Below are 22,736 nucleotides of genomic sequence, written 5' to 3' on the forward strand. Positions count from 1 at the left end.
AAACCCAATGAAACCCTTTCGAAAAAAAAAAAAAAAAAAAAAAAAAAAAAAAGGAGAGATAATGCTTCAGGCATGAAAGAGGAAATACATTAGACTGACTCAGAATCGACAAAACAGAGTTTGAATTTGATCTGCTTTACTTTAAAAAATCTTTTGAGAGGTGGAAAATATAAAAGTCTGGAACCACGTCACCAGAATCTTCTGTGCAGAGGAGCCTGTGCTGGATGGGTTAATGGTTGATCAATACCATGGAGTAGCCTATTTATTTTAGATGTATTTAGGTGTATTATTTAGGTGCACCAATTCCTGTACCAGCTCATAACTCTATTATTAGAAAATGATATGTACAAGATGTAGGGCGGCACGGTGGTGCAGTGGTTAGCATTGTCGCCTCACAGCAAAAAGGTTCCGGGTTCGAATCCGGTCCTGGCCTTTCTGTGCGGAGTTTGCATGTTCTCCCTGTGCTTGCATGGGTTCTCTCCGGGTTCTCCGGCTTCCTCCCATCATCCAAAAACATGCACCTCAGGTTACCTGGCGCCGCGCTAGTGGCAACCTGCTGCAGCAGCTCCCCCCTGAGAGCCCCCCCTGCTGTAGTGAAGAAATTTCCCCTCGGGGATTAATAAAGTGTATCAAAAATCAAATAGACACAGGCTCAAGCCACAGTTGTGCTGTAATTTGTGTTACCATGAAAATATCACACACACTTTTGTAATTTATTTGTGCCCAAAATTGGAGGTAACCACTTTTGTTTTCAAATGGCCTCATTTAGATTTTAGAGTAGATAAAACATTACAAAATAATTATATAATGTTCTTTCTAAATGTCTCAGAAATTTTCCTTTCGCGAAATATTGGCAAAATCAGGAGCTCTTAAAATTTTAAGCAAATCATGTTCCTCTTTAAAAGAGACTCAATAACGTGCAAAATTTAGGGATGTACTAAAAACTTTTCACGAGGAATGTTAAAATCAATTATAATTTCTTCAAAGGACTTAAAAGAGTAATGTGATCAACAGGCCTGTAAGAGCTGATAAACCTTTAAATTCCACGACATCAAACAGATACTCCTAATCTCCTAATTGGGATTCAGTGTTGAGGGATAACAGACGGGAACACAACAGAAGAAACATTTAATTATTTCCTCACATCCCACCAAACTAGATTAAACAAACAGTTAAAACAGTGAATTTATCTGATCTATACTGGTAAGAAAGGGGAGGGATTTAAGCAGACTCGAGACCGATCCAGAGAGAACTGTCAATTGTATTTGAACTTGGTGATGACTTCTTGCCATTTCTGCCCTATTCTGTAATCATCCTCAGTGTGTTCCTGCTTTTTACTATCACCTGACCTCCATAGCTGCCTGAACACCTGCTCCTGAAAAACAAAAAATATATGTTGTCAGTAATGACGAGCAGAAACGCTGCAACGCTAACAGTTACACAGAGCAGACACAGTTGGCTTTAACACACACATAAAACAGAAACACACCTGATCAAATAGAGAAGATTTCATTAGTGTAACTCTGCATTTAACTGTGAAGTGATCGCTGACTCCTGCAACCTCCTGCTTTAAACTCTTGTACATATCGTCGCATTTTGTGAAGGTTTTGTGAAGACTACATTTAACAAATTTCCCCTCAACTCAAGCATTGCCCTTCAATAATCAACAAAAAAACAAAGTCTGGGATTTCCCCGCTGTGTGGACCACACTGGTAAATGTAATTTTGTCAGAGTTTTACTGTCACTGAACTGTTAGTAGTTCTGTAAAGAAAAGGAGACACCGTGGTGAGCGCCGAGTTTCCCTGATTGTTTTTCTTCTCTTTTACTGTAAATCTCATGATAAAATACCTAGAACATATTATTCCAGTTAAATATCCACAGGAACTGAAACCAATGTAACTGAATCCTGCTCATTGTCTTGAGATTCAGACAATCAATGATGCTATCAATCAATTTTCATTCAGGGAACTTAAAACTTAATCAAAGAATGAGGTTCACTACAGCATTCTGTGACATACCACCTAACAGGCAGGAGACTGCAATTAAAGATAATTGAGCTCTGTGTTTCCACTATGAAATGATCCACTTAATGTCGGAAAATAGTGGAAGCGTCACAACATCTTTTGCTTGATATTTACGTGACATTTAAGAGCAATCTTTTCACAAAGCCAGAATCATTTTATAAAAGGGTGAAAAATATTTTTAAGTTTCGGTTTTGCTTGCTTAAATTTGTGTTTAGTGAACCATGAAGAAGTTTGTGTGTGTGTGTGTGTGTGTGTGTGTGTGTGTGTGTGTGTGTGTTTGTGTGTGTGTGTGCGCGCGCGCGCCCAGATGCTTCTAATCTCCAGGTTATTTTCTCTGTCTCTCATCCAAACCTCTTCTCCACAGCTTAAAACTACACCCAATTTAATCTTTTGTTCTCTTGCTCTCTTGCTCTCTTATCTCACCTCCACATAATGACTTCAGACCCCACGACACCTTTCATTCGCTATCTCATTCTATTAAATCATGTAAAATTGCCTGGCAGTTCATGACAAACCGGAGAGATAAAAAGGGATTAGAGATGTTCTTTCTCCTTTGTATATGACATCCTATTGGATTCTTGGTCCTTGTTGTTTCTGTGTTTGTACCTGTGATATCTCTGTTGAATAAACGTGTCACTGCATCAGCTGTAAGTGGTCTTTCATGGACCATTTCTCTACTTGAGTGCCTGCTGATGGCCTATTAGCCCTTTTTCATCTCTAATACCTGTGAAGCTTCATTACCGTGCGGCGGCTGAGGGTCCATTTTGTGCCAGATGTGGAGTCAACAGGAGATCAGGGGAATTCAACCAGTCTGTGAAAACACAACATTTTAAACCCCTCACGAGGGTCAGTTTCAAACGACTGGCACAAATGTACGAGTTATTAATATTAACCTAATTTAATTACTGGTGGGATTCTAACAACACTGTACACCTTCACCTTTAGGATAATTTGTAGCCTAATAACTTTGATAATCCATCACCTTGTCATCCAGCGCCACCTTCTGCTCATAAGTAAATTCTCTGATATTTTGGTTCATGACATCTGTCCATTATCAATACCTGGAAACTGTGGAAACAGTGTGACAATGTGAAGGAGTCACTTAATAATTATATCACCTTAATCTGCAGCTCCCCTCAACTTTAACAGCTTTATAATGGGTTTCAGCTCACCGTTTATCCATTAGTAGCTCTACTTTAGTGTTCGGGTTTACCATCACTGGTCTCAGAGCCTAATTTCCTGGCCGCAGCAGGAAGCTTCTTTTGGTGAAGGAGCTCTCGTAAAACCCTCTCTACACATCATGGTGTGTCCTTAATAACAGACAGTAAGAGACTGGAGTGATGCATTAAGCAGAAAAACAACCTGATAATTATCCCTCAGCACAGCGATTCAAAAACTGTGGCACATGTACCACTGGCGACACACGTGGTTCCACCTGTAAGCACTAACATTTACATTACTGTTTTCATACAATCTGTGGTTTCTACAAGCCTCCCCCTGCTGATTTTTTTTGTGAGTGCTTTGATTAATAAATGTAGTCTTTGATTTTTTTTAAACAGTACCCCTATGTTGTTGTTATTTAGCCTTTCAAAGGCTATTACAACGTACATAGTTAAATCAATGGATTTTATTTGATGAAAAAAGTTAATGGTATCTGCAGTTAGAAGAGATATATGGAAAATTTGATTTGACACATATATGGTGATACATGGTTTGAAAAGTTGGGAACCTCTGCACTCAAAGAAAATGCAAAAACAGAGCGAAAGGACAATAAATATTGGGGGTAACGTCTGCCAGCTGCTCTGAAAGTGCTGGATATATTTGGTAATAGACAGCTGTTTTCCATTTGTGCCATATCAAATTAATAGATGATAAGATATAAATATTCGGTTTACAACTTGTTTCTGCTGCATTGAAGTGGCAAAAAACATCCATCATTGCTGGTTTGTTAGTTCACATTTGAACAAAATAAAAGAAAAGGTCAACAACAGATTGCTGAAGACTAATAACAACTGCACAGCGCTTTTCGACGAAGATAAACACTAACATGTAACAACCATCATCCCACTTTAACTGATGGCCAAACACTTTTTGCATTTCAACACCCTTAACATTTATATCATTCTCTATGACACTGTCTCTGTCACATCTTACATCCCTGAGGTCATTCTTGATTTAGATACATTAAACATCTCCTTACCTGAAATGCTTTTAGTTCTTGTACACACTGCAGGAGGGGGGGGGGGGGGGGGGGGGGGGGGGGGGCAACGAGGCAGTTGGGAAGCATCCTGGTCGGTTGGTGGTTCTATGATCTCTCTCTCTCTCTCTCTCTCACACACACACACACACACACACACACACACACACACACACACACACACACACACACCAAGTGAGTAAACAGGACTTTTATCAGTCAAAGCACTCTCAAATGAATTGTAATTGTAATTATAATAGGACTTTCAGTGCTCTGGCCCTAATTTTATGGTGGCAATTTAATTGCTTATTGTGCTAGAGGATCATCCCTTTTTATAACAAAATATTTTAGTGCAATAATGTAGCTCCTTTTAAGAGACAAACAATTCTGATTGCTCCATCAGAGCTGTTGTTCAGCAACAACACATTCAAACTTCCACTTCAGTACAATACTAATATTTTTCCCAAATGTTTTTAGCCCCTTAACCCTTTCAATCATACTGCTTATCATATTCATGCTGTCTCTCTCATATTCAATAACATATTTATTGTTCTTCATGGTGCCTGTTGAGTGCCTTTGTGCGCACCGCGTGGAAGCTCTATCAGACCCAAAGCTCATTGAGGAGAAAACATTTCCCCCACTGTTAGATGAGAATGAAAAGGCGCTGTCCCAGTCTATCTAACTTTGAATATTTATTTAACGATATCTCAGTTGGTTTGACAGTACCCAAACGCGTCGCGCAGCGTCACTGCTCCTCTAAGCTCGGCACGGACGATGTGGTACACCGGCGTGGTCATCGCTTCTGTTTACGGTGTAATCAGTGTTTTAGGGCTGATCGGCAACATCACGCTAATCAAGACATTTTGCTCTGCCAAATCTATCCGCAATGTTCCGAATATGTTCATGTCGAGTCTTGCGCTCGGAGATGTTTTACTTCTGGTGACCTGCGCTCCGGTGGACGCGAGCCGCTACCTGTCAGAGGAGTGGCTGTTCGGGAGAGTGGGCTGTAAAATTATCCCCTTCATCCAGCTCACTTCGGTTGGCGTGTCTGTGTTCACTCTTACAGCCCTTTCTGCTGACAGGTAGGATTCTGTAATTTGTTAATGTCAACTAGTTTAACATAGTCAGGAAAAATTAAAGTATCATGGTATATATGGCAGCCAGTTTATCAAAATGTCGTCATTTTTTTTCATTAGAAAGATATGTGGTTAATTCAAAGTTGGTGTCCAATAAATATTTACCCGTGTATTGATCAGCGGAACATTACGCACAGAGCTGCTTCTGTTCAGGGCTTTTGCCACGTGTGAATGTGGTGAATAGCTATATGAACCAATGGGTGAATAATTGCTGTCAATTAATGATTTTAAATTTGCGGTCCAAATGGCATTAAGGTGATTATTTTTTTTGAAGGTAATAAAAATCATCTCTGGCACAGTCTGAATGCATTTTTTTTTTTTTAGAATGCTTTAAAGTCTCAGATGTCAGTAAAATTTGATGGTGCATTTGTAGTCCTTCAATGTTTGTGTGTATTTAAAAACGTGTTTCAGAATGCTTTAATAATAGTGAGCATCCTTCTAAAACATGAGAAAAAAAATTATCGATATTTCTAAACTCTTTAGGGACACAAAATACACAATAATTCCTTATATAAAGGTAGCCTTTTTTTTGTGTCTCATCACTGTGTGATGTGAGCATGCGTAAGAGCGTGGACCTGTTTCCTTTAGCTCCCATCCTTGGCCACTTCTTTTCTGTCGCCAAGAGCAGCATTGAACCCATATTAACTTGAGCTGTAAGACAAACAAATGCTGTTATATACTGTAAATTATACCATAAAGAATACTTTGAATGTGAGTTTTATATATATGTATATATATATATATATATATATATATATATATATATATATTATTATATTTATATTATATCTGCAATATAAAGGTTTGAAGGCTGAGGGTGCAATAGGTAATTATGTCCAGTCATGTAATGTCACCTTTTATCTTAAAAGGCAATAGTTACTAGTATTTAGTGGCTGGCTTTTTTTTTTTTTTTTTTTTTTACAACTGATGATATAAACGTTAGACCACTTGGGCTGAGTAATGTATCAACTAAAATGGAAACCGGTTAAGCCTATAGTTTAGCTTGCTTATCTTTGTTTTTACCAACCATAGTAGCTACTATTTTCTGAAGAAAACAGTCATAACAAAAGCATCTATTAGCTGAACCAAGGATCCATTTTGAATTGTCCAAATGAGATCAGAACGCCTGGTATATAAAGTTGAATAAGTTTGGTAGATCATGGGTGATGAATTAGATGAGCTAATTGGGCAAACTGAGCTATTCTAAGCTATTCTTATTTTGGTCTGAAGTGCCTGTAAAAAAAACAGCTGACTTAACAAATTAATACCGTCAGTAATGTCAAAAAAGAAATTCAGCCCTCGACTTATGTGCTGGAACCAGACCACCTACAGCAAACTCTCATGTGCACCCTGAATTACAGTATAGGGCCAGTAAAAAGACGGACAGGCCCACTGGGATTTGTCCCAGCCTGATAGCCAGAACACCACGGATGTTATACAATAAGATGCCTCTGTAGCCAACGCTAGTATTGATAGCTGGTTACTCACCAATCTAGAAGAAATGTCATGAGATCAGCATTAAACTTCCTTTCGTCAACAGCAGCTGTCTGCATCAGTGGAGAGAAATGTCCTTGTTAAATTTTGCAGAGAGTTCCATCCACCACTGCGTTTACTGTCCCATTCATTCTAACAAGAGGTTCAAATATGCTACTTCCTCTTCCTCTCATGTTCGATTGAGGGCAGACTGGATGCTACAGTGACTCGCTATCACCTGTTAAATCGCCGGGTGGTATTATATTATGGAATGGGCTGGGGCTAGCTGGTTAGTCATCTGTGCAGCACAATACACAATCATCAACATAACATCAATATTTTTTTTTCACATTCCCTCACTGATCCGATTTAGAATTTAAAAAAAAAAAAAAAAAAATCCTCCCACGTTATTAAAACCTCATGTTTACAATCTTGGTAGTTTTGCCACTGTGAGTGCTTTCTAGTTCAGTTATGGAAATGTGGAGAAATATGATGGGCTCAGACTTCTTCTAAATTGCACACAGAAATTAGTTTCCCCATGAATATTCTTTTCACCACTTAAAGGACTAAAGGCCGTATCATGGGCAAAGAAAAAAGTACAGCTTGACTTGTGTCTGATGAGACTGTCTGATCCTGGGGTTACACCTGTTGAAAGATTTAATTATGATTACTCTATATACCAATATTCATGACACTAGTGGGTCGATGATGTCATCTAGAAAAGGATTGTTTTAATTGTCTCATTTTCGAAATTACTTCCACGCTCTTTTCGGCTGATGACTTTTATTAGTTTTAATACATTTGAATAGATGTGTCTATCTATTTGTCTATCCATCCATCTATCTGTCTGTCTGTCTGTCTGTCTGTCTGTCTAATCTATCTCAGGTACAGGGCCATTGTAAAACCCCTGGACATCCAAACATCGACCACCACTACCAGCATTGTCCTGCGGGCGCTGCTCATCTGGCTCTTCTCCCTGATCCTGGCTATCCCCGAGGCCGTATTCTCTGACCTCCACACTTTCAACATCACCTCCACTAATGAGAGCTTCGTCACCTGCGCTCCTTATCCCCATGCAGGGGAACTGCACCCTCAGATCCACTCCATGGCCTCCTTTCTCATTTTCTACGTCATTCCCCTGCTGGTCATATCAGTGTACTACTCCTTCATCACCCAGAGCCTGATGAAGAGCGCCTCTAACCTGCCTGTGGAGGGGAATGTGCACGCAAGACGACAGGCCAGTGTTAAAACTGTAGTCATGGACTAATGTGCGATATACTAATGACACAAGTCTCCTAAACACAGAGCCTATCCCTTGAAAAAGTCTCCAAAATGTTTCCAATGTTTAAATTTGTCATATTCTATCTATTCAGTTTACTGTTGAATTATATTTACTCTGGAAAATATGTGGTTATATTTAAACCAAATGTGGAATAACAGTTGGTTTTTAAGCAGTGCTTGAAGTGGGATAAAAAGAAGTGCCAGTACTTCCTGTATTTACATGATACAAAGAGATATTGGTGATGTCATCAAGAGGGAAACCATTTTAGTAATGACAGTGAAGTAGCATTAGTGTGTGCTGGAATGAAGTCATCAGGCTACTTTCTAACTCTCTTCTTTTAGTGTGTCGCACAAACACAGCACATCTGTATCACCAGGCTAAATGTCCAGATGTCCTTCAGGCTAATTGCCCCGGCTTTGGTGTGTGGTGCAACGAAGTCATCAAGCCAGGATGTCCTTATAGTTCCATACATTCCCATCAAAATCCCTGAATACATTCTCTTTTGTCGACTTTAATGTGCCACACAAACACAGCAGCTCTGCATCACCATGCTTAATGTCCGATTACCCTCAGGCTATCTACACTAGCTTTCATCTCTTACAGTCAAACTAGCACTCCAGGTTCCCCAATGACACACCTAACAGAGACAGACACAGATAGAAAAGATGAATTCAGTCAAGAGATACTTCTGCTACTGCTGTGTTAAATAAACTCATAACAACATTATGAATTGCTCAGATAACATGGTGTGAAGAGGTCAGAAAGCGTTTACTACCGCACCAAGAACAAGTCACAGTACAATGTTACAGAAATGAAAAGAAAACGTTTTCGTAAAATGTTTAAAATGTTTATTCACTGACCTTAAGGTTGCAGTTTGACATTTTTTTCTGTAACCAACAGGTTGAGTCAAGAAAGCGCTTGGCCAAGACTGTGCTGGTGTTTGTGGGCCTCTTTGCAGTATGTTGGCTGCCCAGTCACATCATCTACTTATACCGCTCCTATCACTACTCCCAGGTAGACAAAAAAACACCTCTTTATGAAGCTCGTTCATTTGCTTGTCTCTAATTGTAACATATCTGCATTTGTTTATTTTACAAAAATATTCTTTATATCTATATTGTTCTTACAAGTCACTTATATGGCTTAATTTGATTTTTGTCTACCCCAGTCTATATTCCTTATTTATATACAGCATGTCATATATGTACAGCTGACCAAAAATGTACAAAATAAGAAACATATAACATGTAACCTTAATTAATTTGGAAATGGACAGTGGAATTGATTTTTTTTTTTTCAAAAACTAGAGATTGTGTAGATAATGGGAAAAGGCCTATATGAATTTAAGTTGTTTCAGAGTGTCCGACAAAGCTATTGAAAAAAAAAGGGGCAAACATACCACAATTTCTTTTCTTTAAAAAAAAAAGAAAAAAAGAAAGGGGGCTCAGATGACAATAAAGCGTTCGAATGAAAGCAATTTGCTTCAAAAATTCTGATTATGTTTGTGTACATTCAGCAAGCATTCATACAGTATATGTGGACACCCCATACACGCATGCTCCTATTTGTGTGCCTCTCCATCTTGTATATGTTTTTTTTAATCTTTTCACTCTCTGTCCTGTCTCTCAGGTGGACACCTCGCTGGCTCACTTTGTGTCCAGCGTCGTAGCTCGTGTTTTGGCCTTCACCAACTCCTGCCTTAATCCGTTCGCCCTTTACCTGCTGAGCGACACCTTCAAGAAGCAGTTCAACCAGCAGCTGTGTTGCTGCTGCCGTATGATCTTCAAACACTCTTCACACAGTACGATACAATACAACACACGTGTGACTTCAGTCCGCAGCACTCATCACTCTGTGGCGAGTCTGACCGTGACTAATGGCAGGCAAGTCTGTCAGGAGGACTGTGTGTGAGTCTGTGTGCGTGAGGCAGAGGGCAAAGATGTACCAAGTGTACTGTAGCCTGCAGGTGTGTGGGTGTGCACTTGTACAACTATTTGTGAGAGGAGCAGTTTTTGTTTTAGATTATCAGAACATTTTGTCAAAGTTGATGACATTTCAGTCAGTCCTCACCTCAGGGTCGTCTGAGGGTTAAAACTTTATTTAAAGTGTAAGTTTAGATTTGGGTTTAAGTTATTGTGATGGTATTGTTATGGTTGGGGTTAGGCATTTAGTTGTGATGGTTAAGGTTGGGGTAAAGGACTTGGGAAAACATTAAATACAATACAATACATGCCCCTCACTAAGACAGCTATGCTAATGTGTGTGTGTGTGTGTGTGTGTGTGTGTGTGTGTGTGTGTGTGTGTGTGTGTTCAGCTCATTAATTTCATGTTGACATACTTGGATATCAAACACTGAGTTGTAATATTTAATTGTAGCAGTGTTTAAAGTGTCTTGAGCTTCTTTTTTTTTATCAACTGCTTTATTGTGTGTGTTTTAAAAAATATTATTCAGCATTTCTACTTTTGAGTGAGTGGCCATGCCAACTATTTTGATCATAAGAATCTTGTGTAACTCAGCTAAAAATAGGATATAAGATGTATAGCAAAGTTTCCCTTCAAGGTCACAAACAATTGACATTTTGTGTGATTTTAGGTACTAGATTAAATAGGATTTTATGCTTTTGCTATGATTTTGCCAAAAGATAAACTTCAATGAATGTATTTTGAAATGTGGTATTTTTGTGTTATTGGATATTGAACTGAATATTGATGTAAAATATTCTGTGTTCACCCTGTCACTGTATCTGTAAAAGGGTTTGAAATATCAGATGCTGTGAAACCTGAAGTGAAGTTGTATACATTATGAAAAATTAAAAGTGAAAGTAAAAGCATGCACTAAAAGTCACATTTGTAATTTGGTATTAAATTAAACAATGTGTGGTATTATGTTTTTGTTGTGTGTGTTTTGTAATTTATACACATTTCTCAAAGAAATTAAATTTGCACGTTTCAGACTGGTGGTGCTTATCTTTAGGTGACTGCTCTGTGCACTTCTCTCCCTAGCAGAAGAAAGATAATCCTGTAAAATCAATCAAATTTGCATTAAAATCAGTACGCACAGTCTCTTTCTATACGATATTGTACAGAGAAGATGGAAGCTCATGTTTATACTTCGGTTATGTTTCATGTCTTAGTCCTGTTGACTGTGTGTAAACCACTTAGTTTCTGCACCGCTGTGCATCAGGACAAGATTATTCTATGCTGTCAAATGCTAGATTTATAGTCTCCATATCACACAGCACTGTCCTAATTCAGTGTTTCACAGAGGGAGAAGGCCAGGTTGTGATGAGTGGGTGCATAATCCTGTTTGGATAGTGTTTGTTTGGTTGTGGTGTGAGCATCTTGTAAAATTTCTGCCCTGCTTGGTCTCAACCACCTGCTTAATGTGTCACATTTAGAGTCAGGGCCACAAAGTGGAAAGGCGAGAATGTATTTAAGGATTAGTTCTTGTCTTTTTAATTTAAAGGACCAGTATGTGGGATTTAGTGGCATCGCGTGGTGAGGTTGCAGATTGCAACCAGCCGAACACCCCTCACCTCAGCTCACGCTTCCCTTTCAAGTGTGTAAGGGGATCTATGGAGGCCATGAAACTTGTAAGAAGAGTTTGGTCTGTTCCTTCTGGGCTGCTGTAGAAACAGTGTAAAATGGAACACTTCATAAAGGGGGACTTGCTTCCTATGGGATGGTGCTAGATTCGATCAGCCAGGGATATGCGAGCTCTAAATTATACGGTGCTGTGATTTTGTTTTCACTGTCAACTGGTGCCTAATCTGAAACCTAACCTTATCCCCATGTCTGAAAACAAATAGCCTACCACCTTTTAGTGTAAGTGAGGATGGGGGCTCTGCACCCTGGAGCTTGGCCAAATCTACTGCGCCCATCTTCGGGTAGGGTCTCTGGTGGTTACGGCTGAAACACCCAAAACCCAAATCTGGATTGAAAAACTCTAAGGTCACAACTTCACTCTCAGTGTAGCTACTGGATGTTTTCAGTTTCCACATGACACATACGTTTCAAAGTGGTCCATATTAGACTCCCAAACTAATTGAGATGACACAAAATCATCATAAAATCTGGCATGTACTTTTGCAAAACTGAATATGTGAAAACAAGTCTTCTAGGGTCAACCTACGCAACGATATACAGTATCGTATGATACAGTTTGGAGGACTGAGGGGGGTGATCTCCATTAGATGTCTGATCTGAACTTTCTTTTGAATTACACTCAAAAGTTTTCCTCAGTAGTTCATCCGTGTGGACAGACTCTAAGGAACGGTCTCGAAAAGAGGAAAGACATTTCAAGCAAAAACACTCGAAGTGCTCCTCCTCAGACTCCAAAGGTCAATGTGAGTTTGGCTGTCGCACCTGTTCACTGAGCAATGTATTGGTCCATATGCGGTTAGCAGCCTTGTTACACCTACTGTATGGGCATGTTTAAGGAGCGACCAGATGTGAAGACTTTATACACTACAAAGCCAAAAGTATGTGGACACATGGTTGTACACTTTTGGTGTGGGGCTGTTTGGCCTGGTCCCTTACTTGACTTGCTCACTGAATTGCAAAGACCTGACCTCCATCCCGTCCTTCAGCTTTAAGAGGAACTTGGCGACTTATACAACCAACATTAATACCTGACCATATCGCAACATATCCAACATATGGTTTTACATGCAGAGACTTCACAGCCAAGAAATCATAGTGATGATGAGACTCCAGGAAGTCACGTGTCAAGAAAAAGTCCTGTAAACAGTCCTTTTTAACTTTTTTTTTTGTTTTTTTTTTTTGGATGGATTAAACAAACAAATAACATGGCAGCATGTTAATCAGTGAGCTTTAGAAGTGCAGGTAAGTAGATTTTGTTACCTTTGGATAGAGTCAGTCAAGCTTTTTCCCCCTCATTTCCAGTCTTTATGCCTGGCTAAGTGGTTGCAAGCTGTATAGCTGTCAGGTATGTGAGGGGAAAGAGTGAGAATAAGCACAGCTTAAGATATTGGGCTCCTCCGTTAAAGCCCTTGATTTTATAACTACATACATAAGGGTGTCATATCTAGGTGCCTGGTGTTATCATGTCTACATACTTTTGGACATATAGATACTGATATTAATAAAGTTGATGAACCCTCCATAAATTTCCTCCAATACTTCAGCATGTTACTCTAATCAATTTATTTTTAGGGCACTCTCTTTAATATCAAAAGCTGTTTTCTAATCTGCATTCATATTTTTCAACACTAATGCTAAATTGTTCTTTTTTTTTTTTTTTTTTTTTACTTCCTGGGAACTAATTGATTGTTGTTTGTATAAATTCCCTATATTTACAGAGATCATGATCTCTAGCTTTTCGATTAGTCTCTGAGGATAATATCAAGTCATATTTTCTATATTTTGTATGCCTACATGAGTTTCATTAGTTTAATTTCAAGAGGGATTTCAATCTGTTTCATCAGGGAGGTAATATAATCTGGCATTCCTCTCAAAATTGTTTGCAACAAACAGTACAAAAAACATGATTTCTAATGATGTTCCTACTCTGAATAAAAGTGAAGATCAGTGAGTAAACAGAAGTACACAAACAATGCAGCAAGGGGGAGACAAAACTCTTTTTAACTTTAAATCTGTCAGCTGCTGACACTTTTAATTGTGATGTTGGTAAGAGCCTGTAAGGCACCTCAAGGTGGGGTTGGGCTGTTATTATATGGAGGCCAGGAGCACTGATATGAGTTTAATGGTGCTATTAGTGCAAGCAGCCACAGGAGAGCTTCTCACAATCAAAGGCACATTAATGAATATGTCCACCAGAGCTCTGAGACACAGTGATGTTCAAACAGTGTACCTTTATATGATGGGTGCAAAGTCGATTCTGATGCGAAGAAAAAGGTGGAAGGACATATACAACACACTTTCTTATAGATTAGCAGCACGGCTGGAAGAAGAAAGTACATCAGACTGGGAAAAAAAATCAATACACACATCTTGCACATTTACACGGGGCTGTCTTGTTTAATGAGAGGCTTCATTTACTGCCCATTCTGTCTTTAAGAAACTGTCGTTTGTGTTGGAGGTATTTAAACATTATTAGAGAAGATGTGTTTTTACCTGCATTTTTAAATACTTCTTTTAAAACATAAAATATACAGTCTGGAGATGCTGGTTTATATCCTCTATGCCTAACAGAAATTCTCAGCCACTAAAGCACTGCAGATCTCATGTCAGCAAAACAGCTGCTTTTATAGCACCTAATAAAAAGTGTGTTTTATTGTCTTCCAGCATTGAATCAAATTAGATTTAATGTGTTATTTTACACTGATCAGCAAGGACAAAAACATTGATGTCAACACTCAAACAGATCTCTATGGAGTGATCAAAATTAGTCAAATATAAAATACTAAATACTTGCTTTTCCCCAAAAATTACCCCCTCCTATTTAGTATTCAGAAGTTGCAACTGTGGCAGCAGTTACAGCCTTTAGTCTATGTGTTCAGGTTTCTAACAGCACACTGATTTTTTTTTTTTTTTTTCTTTTACAAAACTGATCAAGCTGTCAGGTTACATCAGGATCACGAGTAAACAACCTTTTTTCAAGTCCAGAAACATTTTCTCAGCTGGGCTGAGGGGTGAACTACGAAGCAAGTTCAACGTAACCAGGTTTTCTACGTCTGACCTGCTCAACAAAGCGGAAACTCTGAGTCAGAGATAATCGTTAGTGCGACGGTGGTTATCAGCTTTCTCTGTTAACTCGGGCTTTCTGCTTTCGGGTCAGAGCTCGTTCACATAAAAGAGGAGGAGTTTGTAGCATCTGAACAATCACGAACATGGACACGTGTTCTGACAGCAAAGCGACTTGTTTTAAAAACGAGGAGCAACCTAAAATGAAGTTAAACACAAAATCTACACTGAAAGCAGCACATCTGCAGCTGCTAAATGATGGAAGGATGCGCAAAAACATCGTCGCCTGTGTGAACGTGTCGCCGAAGTATCACCTTACCATAAGTGCACGGAAAGATCGGACTAATTACGCGTGCCTATTTCATGAAATTAATTCATTATTAGATGTATTTTCATGACGTGTATGGACATTTTAGTCTAATTATTTCACCTGCAGCCCCAGAGGTGTCAAACGGTCCGAGGAGCAAATACGAAATAAATATGAAATCATTATTCAAAGCGAGAGGTAGGTTTACTGTCAGATCCCATTAGTAAGGCAACAAGTGCAATGCTTTAGTGCATCAATGAGTCCCCAATATCTGAAAAAAAAACAACAAATGAAATTAATCAATACCCCATAAAAATCACCGGGGAAAAAACAGAGTTTTGTCGGTCTCTGAACACTCAAGCCTATGGTGTTGTTGGAAAACAAAACTTACCCCCCAAGTTGCAGGTGTCTGGCAGACTGCATCAGGTTCACCTCCCAAATTGTATTAACAACCCTCTAAACTCACCGGTCCGACATATTTAAATGTATTCATGCATCAATCCCTTGATCGCTCACAGATTACCTCAATTTAACTAGTTCTGTGACTCTGAAACCGATCAGCTGCATCAGTCACGGTTTAAATGTGTCCAATTAAAGGTGAAAACAAATGTGTTGTGTTTTATTTAACTTACTTTATACAGGAGTTTTTACTTGGACAATAAATGATCTTTTTCTATTGGATCAATCACAACAAACCACATTTAATTCATTTTGATTTCATGTTGCAAAACAATTAAACATTTCCAAAGTGGATTTTTTTTTCATTAGTATAATATCGTATATAGAATAATATATCTGCCTGGTTTTACTTGCCTCAGCCCTGTAATGTTTTAATCCTGGAAATACAATGTAAAGCACTTTGTAATTTTGTTTTGAAAAGTGATGTATAAAAAAAGTTTATTGCTATTATTACTATTGTTGTTGTGTTGTAATATAATATAAAGTTGGAATCAAAGGATCAACATATTTCGTTACTTAGTAAGTGTTGTTCACTTTAACCAAATTTTTTTACAGCTAAATTTAGCAGCCCTGATTCTTTAAATGATTAAATTAATTCAGCTGCCCTTGTCAATGAAGGATGCAACACGTTTTAAACTTTTTATTTCTAAGTAGTTGTGTTTTACGCCCAGCATTTAGGTGACTCCTGTCCTCTTTTTTTCAGGACATTAGTTTATGAAAATGAACAAACTGGAATATTGGTGAACTGTCCAGCAGAAGTTAAGAAACATTCACAGCTGGTTCAAATTATAAAAATAGTCTTTTTATATAAACTACATATTCAGTGCACAATGAACAAATGTACAAATCATAAACTTTACACATTGATTGAAACAAGTAAGCATGTTAAAAAAAAAAATCTATTAACATGGTCACATGAGTTAATATCATCATAATTATTTAAAGTGATCAGCATAAATAGGACTGTAAATAAATTATGAGCCTTTTTTCTCTGCCTCCAAACACCCTTGGCGAGCAGGTTGTCGTTATTTATTTCACCAGTGGACTTCTACTTGGGCCGTCTGCATCTGTGAATAAAAGAGGAATCATTTAGAGGCATAAAATATGCATAAGTTTAAGTGCTCAGGTGATCTCCCCTCCCTGCCAGCCTTCACCAGTGATGAACCTGAACTCAGCAGGAGTCTGAGAAACGGATCATTTTGTTGATTCAGTTCATCCTGCATGTCTGAGTGGCTGCTGGGAATAAGCTTTCATCTGCCTGAGACTGGATCCTTTTATTTTTCATTATTTCACTTTAACTATTTCCCATCACTGGTGTGATGTTTTCTTCTAAATTCTCCCATCTCAACATTTACATTTTTCTGGATTGTATAATAATGATAAGGGGATGTAGACAAAGATGGCATTTTTTGTGTGTCTAATGTGTTCTTATGTCTCTTTTGAGCACAGACTAGAATATTTGAAGATCGTTTGCAAATCAAATAACAGATCATTATATAACAGCCCGCCCCGAGTCTACCTGCACGAGGCTTGATCAAAACGTTGATGCTTGTGGGCACAGATGGAGGAGTTGGACTGACAGGGATGGATCGGTTTTGGCTGAAGAGTTGGCTCAGGACTGGGAAGACAGTCGCAACGCTCTACATCTATCTCACAGTCCGGCATCCATGAGCTGAGTGGAAGCTCTGAGAGAAAAGAGATGATCATGAGGCTGTTTTTAAAGACAGTTTAAGTACAGGAATCTATTGTCAATTAGCCATCCTTTGATAATCACCTTACAGTATGATCAATTTAACACGTTAACATGTCAATGAGACTTTTACATCCCACTCCTCAACTCTTTTCATCTGTGTGTCTGCACTAAATCTCACAGCAATCCATCCAAAAGTTGCTTATCAACATAAATGTAAACCTAATAATGCTGCTAGATGAAAAGCCAAACATATGTTTCCGCCACACGCACACACACACACACACACACACACACACACACACACACACACACACACACACACACCTGGTGTACTGGAAGGGTAAGGTATGCATCTGTCTGTTGAACAATCCCAAATGAACCCGCTGGCACAAAGTCTCCTGGAGTCCTCGACCTGCGACAGCTGGCCCATCAGAGAGCAGCTGCCGATAAACCAATCGGTTAAAACACAGTAAAAAAAACACTGAAGGAGATTGACTGAGGTTTTGGACTCACCCACTGCTCCTGTGAGGCTGAGCGTTGCGTCGTATTATTGCGGGCTCCATGCACCTGCACTCTGTATGGTTCGCTACTTTTATCAGCACAGGTTCTGGTACAAACTTGAAGGGAATAACACTAAGGACCTGAGGTATGGAATCAGACGCGTACACACACACACACGCACGCACGCACGCACGCATGCACGCACGCACACACACACACACACACACACACACACACACACACACACACACACACACACACACACACACAGATAGTGCTGTTGAAAAACATGAACAGTCAGAAAAAAGACTAACTGAGAATAATACCCATGTATCATGTGAGATCTGGTCACTCACAGTTTTATTGACATACACAGTAGTTGTGTTTCTGCAGGTGACACCCTCTTGATTGCAGCAACCGCTACACCTGTTAGTAGGAAACCAATTACATAAAACAATGAACATAACATGGTTCTACTGTTTCCTGTTTTAGAATAGTTCTTTAAGTTTAAAAGATCATTCGAGGTCAGAGGTCAAATAGAATGTTTATATATGTGTAGAAAAAAAAAAACACCCCGCTACATGACTGACAGGCTGGTAACTGATGTAGAAATAGTGTTGACAGCTTGAGTATTTGGGAAGTGTCATGATGATGCCAGAGCTTCAAGCCTGGTGAAGTGTTTAAGTTCTGGATCTGGTTTCATGGTAAACAAACCTGTGGACAGACACACAGGGTGGCTTGAAGAACATTGACGGCTCGGTACTGAGCTCCTTGGCCACGTCGACGCACGTTTCCCTGGGCATGCACTGAGTACGCTGCCACTCCTCATCTATGGCTGAATAGGAAAATCACAGTGTTCACAACCACATCAAACCTACTGACCGTTTGCAGATTTACACATTAACATGTACTGTATGTTTGATCCAACCTTTAAGTATCTCCAGGCTGTAAGATTCGGCAGCGTAGCGCGTGGAGCGGTGCGACCCCAGTGAAGGTGGAGAGGAGAGGCTCTCCGTCTGAGTCTCTGGCTGCCTGAGCCTCAGACGACACTTCCACAACTTCCAGTCAGGGAAGTCTGCGAGTCTCAGCAGCTCATCCAGGCTGGAGGACAACCGCACCTTCCGTTCCCACTGCTTCATCATCTGCTGGGATCCCACTCAGTCATTTTAAAGGCTCACATTATCCTAAATACAATAAAATCCTTATTTTATATGAGGACTCTGTATTTTTGGGACTGACATAATTTCTCATCTAGTGACGTTAGTGATTAGTGAAGACCTATTGGAAAACATGCACGACTGTCTATCCTTTGTCAAAGGACAATAATCCAAAACATCTTTTTCATCCCTCTGCAGAATTTTTGGGGCACTATTGAATACATTTCACACATTTGGACAGTAAGAAGACACAGGGAAATGCTTTCTAGTAAACAGGAAGGGATTTTTGGAAGTTCTGTTAAAGGGATGTCTTTTCCTCTGCTATCTCACGTAGGAATTATTGAATTGTTGGGTTCCTCTCTATAATGTTATAAGTTTCTGTTGTAAGAACTTTACTATATTAAGTGAAATAACTTGTGTTGAGATTTGGCGCTTAGTCAGCGTGACATTATCGACAGCTGCAGCAGCAAACTTGTATGTGTTCATCAGTCTGCCTTTATTCCTCCCTGTCTCCCACTCGTACTGAAGTCACGTGACCCTACACTTTTAGAGGGATGACATGCAGGCGGATTTAAACCCACAGCAGCTTAAACAAATAGAGCCTCAGTAAATGAAACAACCTGCATTCACTTTAAGAGGAGGCAACAGTGCCATTACCGTAAAAGCACGTGCTGGATGTGCACATGCACATAGTGCACATTTTAACAGTTTAAAGTACAGGATCAGATTAGCCTTGGCATCTCTCCATACAGCGTGGCAGAGCTGTGAGTCAGGGGTGGGAAGAGCCGTAAAATCACATGTCATGCTAACACAGAAGGGCAAAGTTCTCATGGTGACATGAAGCGAAACCAATTGGAAGCAGAATGAATTGAATCTGTGTAGATTCGATAAGACGTGTTATGAAATGGAGTCAAACAGGCGACTTGGTTTGGTTTTTAACTTGTTAAAATGTTAATAGACATTGACGGATAGGAAATATCTGAGATTGGGAGGACTTCCCAGGCTCATTTTTGAGGCGGGAAAAGCTGGAGCCTGATACCAGATGGTAGCGCCACAACTGGGGTGGAGGCACGGCAGAGACGAGTCATGGACTGCACAATCTTTGCTTCATTTCCTCCGGCCAACTGTAACGATTTAAGACCTCTGATGTGTTCAGTGTGTTACAAAGCAGAGGGTGGGGCAGACTTTCTTAGCTGACTGCTTCCACTTAAATCAGAGAAAAAACAACAGAAGACGGGGAGGTTTCCCTTTCCTCAATTTGTACCAGAAAGACCCTCTAATGAGAACCAGAGGGTGAGAGTCCCTGAGAGAGGGATGACAGGACTTGAAAGGGAGGTAAAAATGTTTGTAGTTTACATAGAGGGTGGATGGAGAGAGATAAAAACGATGAAGATGAATGACAGCTAGATCAAGAAAATGCATTTAAGGACAAGAGAGGAGAGGAGTGTCGACACAGATACTATTCTGACGTCTCTCTCTCAAGCCACATGCAAGACACATGATTACTGTCAGTTTTAGTTTCAATGAGAACATGGTGAACACGTGTGAGAACTGCAAGTGGCAGCAACATGCTCAAGTGAGATTTATGAGATAATGAGCAAAAGAAAGAAAGAAGCTACACAAAACGCAGAGGTTTAACCATATAAGACAAACAAATCTGTACTCAAAAATCAACTACAAAAAGCAGTGATTTGCAAGAGGCTTCTCACATTGCCACATCAGACATAAAGCTTCATGCCACACTTACCCTGCTTCCTCCCTCCCTGTGCATGCTGTGGCCCACATTTATCCAGCTGAGCTCCACCACCAGAGTCACCAAGCAAGAGATCCTGCACAGAGTCTGTTTCATCTTCATCATCATCCCTCGACTCTTGCTCGCTCTGAGAAGCAACTTGTCTCCAAAAAGAACTTGGAGCTGGCTGCCGCTCTGACTCCGTTTCCCAGACCAGCTGAGTCCCTCAGACCACACACACTCAGTCTTCTCTGTGCAGGTTTGTGCAACACAAACTCTTGATCTTCCAGCTGCACAGTAGAGTGTGTGTGTGTGTGTGTGTGTGTGTGTGCGTGTGTGTGTGTGTGTGTGTGTGTGTGTGTGTGTGTGTGTGTGTGTGTGTGTGTGTGTGTGTGTGTGAGAGAGAGCCAGACGTAACCTGTCACAGCAGTCCAGACACCCGCCAGTCAAATGGAGAGGGGGCTTTAAAACACACACCTCTTACTGCTAAAAACTTTGATGCAGAACCTGAGATGTCCAGGTAAATAATGAGGCTACTAAAAGTCAGAGGATGCCAATTACCTCAGAAAAAAAGATTCTCTTGAAGACGTCTTATCAGCACACTCTATTGTGTCCAAATGGTTTAAAGGCCTCTGAGATATTCCCAGGCTTGTAGCTGGATGATCTGAACAAACTCCTTTGTGTTCAAACTTCTGGCTTCTCTAAATTTCTAATTTCAGCGGTTCCAATATTTGTAGGCTCTGTAAACTTCCCTACAGTCACTCTTAATTTCTCCGGATCCTGCTGTGGCTTCTCTGTGGCCTTGAGTATCAAAAGTAGCCAAACAATTACTTCCTCTAAAATCTGGGCTAATTCTGAAAAAGCTATAGAGACTTGTCTTGGTCTGCTGCTTGTCCTGCTGCCTTAAAGTGCGCCTTTTTATTTGCTTGTGTTCCTGTTTTCCCTTTTTAATGTCCGTTTGTCAAGTGATCAAGTCCCCCGAGTGTTAAATCCCCTAACAGTGTCCTTCCTTCTGGGGTTGCCAAACCGCACACAACCAGAGAGCAGTAACATGTGTTTTAAATGTGATCCAGACCTCTGTAACGTGTCAGAGGAAATAAGATGCCAGCACCACCCCTGTCCCACGGACACTCCACCCACTCGCCCATCCAGGCCCATTTGACTCAGGACGCAGTCTGCTGGGAACATACATAATGAAGGAAATGAACAATATTCATAATTTGTATGCAAGCCTGATTGCTGATTTATTTTAATTATTGATCATGCAAATACAATAATGTAGTCTACGTAGGTTTTGGGGATTGAGGTCATGTGATATTATACATATCAGACATCAAAGTATTTGTGGAACCTTTATATTTACTTAAAATACAATACATTTACGTTGCATTGAATAACTAATTACTTAGCTTGCTGATTGTAATTTGTATGTAATAGATATCGAAGGTTTATAGAGCTGTGTAAACTGAGTTCTTGGTATTGGTGGAAAACATTTCTTGCACATTGGCAGAGAATAGACATCTAAGAACCACATCTGTCTCTGGAGCAACATCACTCTGCTGCCACTTTGATGATTTCAACAACAGTAAACGAAATACTTGGAGCGAGGGTGCAGAAATATCCCAACAATAAACAATAGAAATAGAGTTACAAGGCACAATACGAACAGTTGTAGCAATGTCAACAAGAGGTTTCGTCATCCACTCCCTCATGAAGCATTTAGACATGTAACAAGTTAAAACAACCCGTTCTCCTCCCATAATGTCAAATTCTGCCTTTTTGTCAAAGCTGGCATCTCAGAGATCCACACAAAGTGTCCTTTGGTCTCACACATGAGCAGGTGACTGAGGTTTAGGCTCCAAAAAATACATGGTTTGGTTCAAGAAAGTCATCATGATTTGTGCTAAAACAATTTTACTTTGGTAATGTCACATAAGTCATTTACGTAAAGCTAACGTTCATCAAATCTTCACTGACTTTTGCATTCTTATGGGCTCGAACATCGAGCTCCCAGGTGACACTCCTGTGTTGGTTCCATCCGACCGTCCTCAACCCCCTCCTCCTCTTTTGACCAACTTCTTAGATTTGGTGGTCACAGCACAAACGTCA

The 22,736-nt window shown here is 39.8% G+C and overlaps 2 protein-coding genes across 3 annotated transcripts; one reads left to right on the top strand and one right to left on the bottom strand.

Annotated features, from left to right (window-relative positions):
• Positions 1 to 4,995: 4,995 nt before the first annotated feature.
• Positions 4,996 to 10,311, top strand: grpr (gastrin-releasing peptide receptor). The gene is made up of 4 exons (XM_069174477.1): positions 4,996 to 5,303; positions 7,716 to 8,067; positions 9,013 to 9,126; positions 9,742 to 10,311. Exons 1-4 carry the CDS (start codon positions 4,996 to 4,998, stop codon positions 10,021 to 10,023), a joined length of 1,056 nt encoding a protein of 351 aa, XP_069030578.1. The 3' UTR covers positions 10,024 to 10,311.
• Positions 10,312 to 16,170: 5,859 nt separating this feature from the next.
• vegfd (vascular endothelial growth factor D) lies at positions 16,171 to 21,653 on the bottom strand. 2 transcript variants are annotated; one of them, XM_069174494.1, is made up of 8 exons: positions 20,643 to 21,653; positions 18,667 to 18,880; positions 18,453 to 18,573; positions 18,095 to 18,164; positions 17,751 to 17,878; positions 17,562 to 17,677; positions 17,064 to 17,229; positions 16,171 to 16,611 (listed from the first exon to the last, which is right to left on the bottom strand). In XM_069174494.1, exons 1-8 carry the CDS (start codon positions 20,754 to 20,756, stop codon positions 16,593 to 16,595), a joined length of 948 nt encoding a protein of 315 aa, XP_069030595.1. In that variant the 5' UTR covers positions 20,757 to 21,653; the 3' UTR covers positions 16,171 to 16,592. The 2 variants fall into 2 exon arrangements, with proteins under 2 accessions (XP_069030595.1, XP_069030594.1); XM_069174493.1 differs by having other exon boundaries at positions 18,667 to 18,883.
• Positions 21,654 to 22,736: the final 1,083 nt, after the last annotated feature.

Source organism: Embiotoca jacksoni, unplaced genomic scaffold, assembly GCF_022577435.1.
Source record: "Embiotoca jacksoni isolate LCO1_2020_lvr unplaced genomic scaffold, fEmbJac1.0.p SCAF_6, whole genome shotgun sequence".
In the NCBI taxonomy this organism is placed as follows: Eukaryota; Metazoa; Chordata; class Actinopteri; family Embiotocidae; genus Embiotoca; species Embiotoca jacksoni.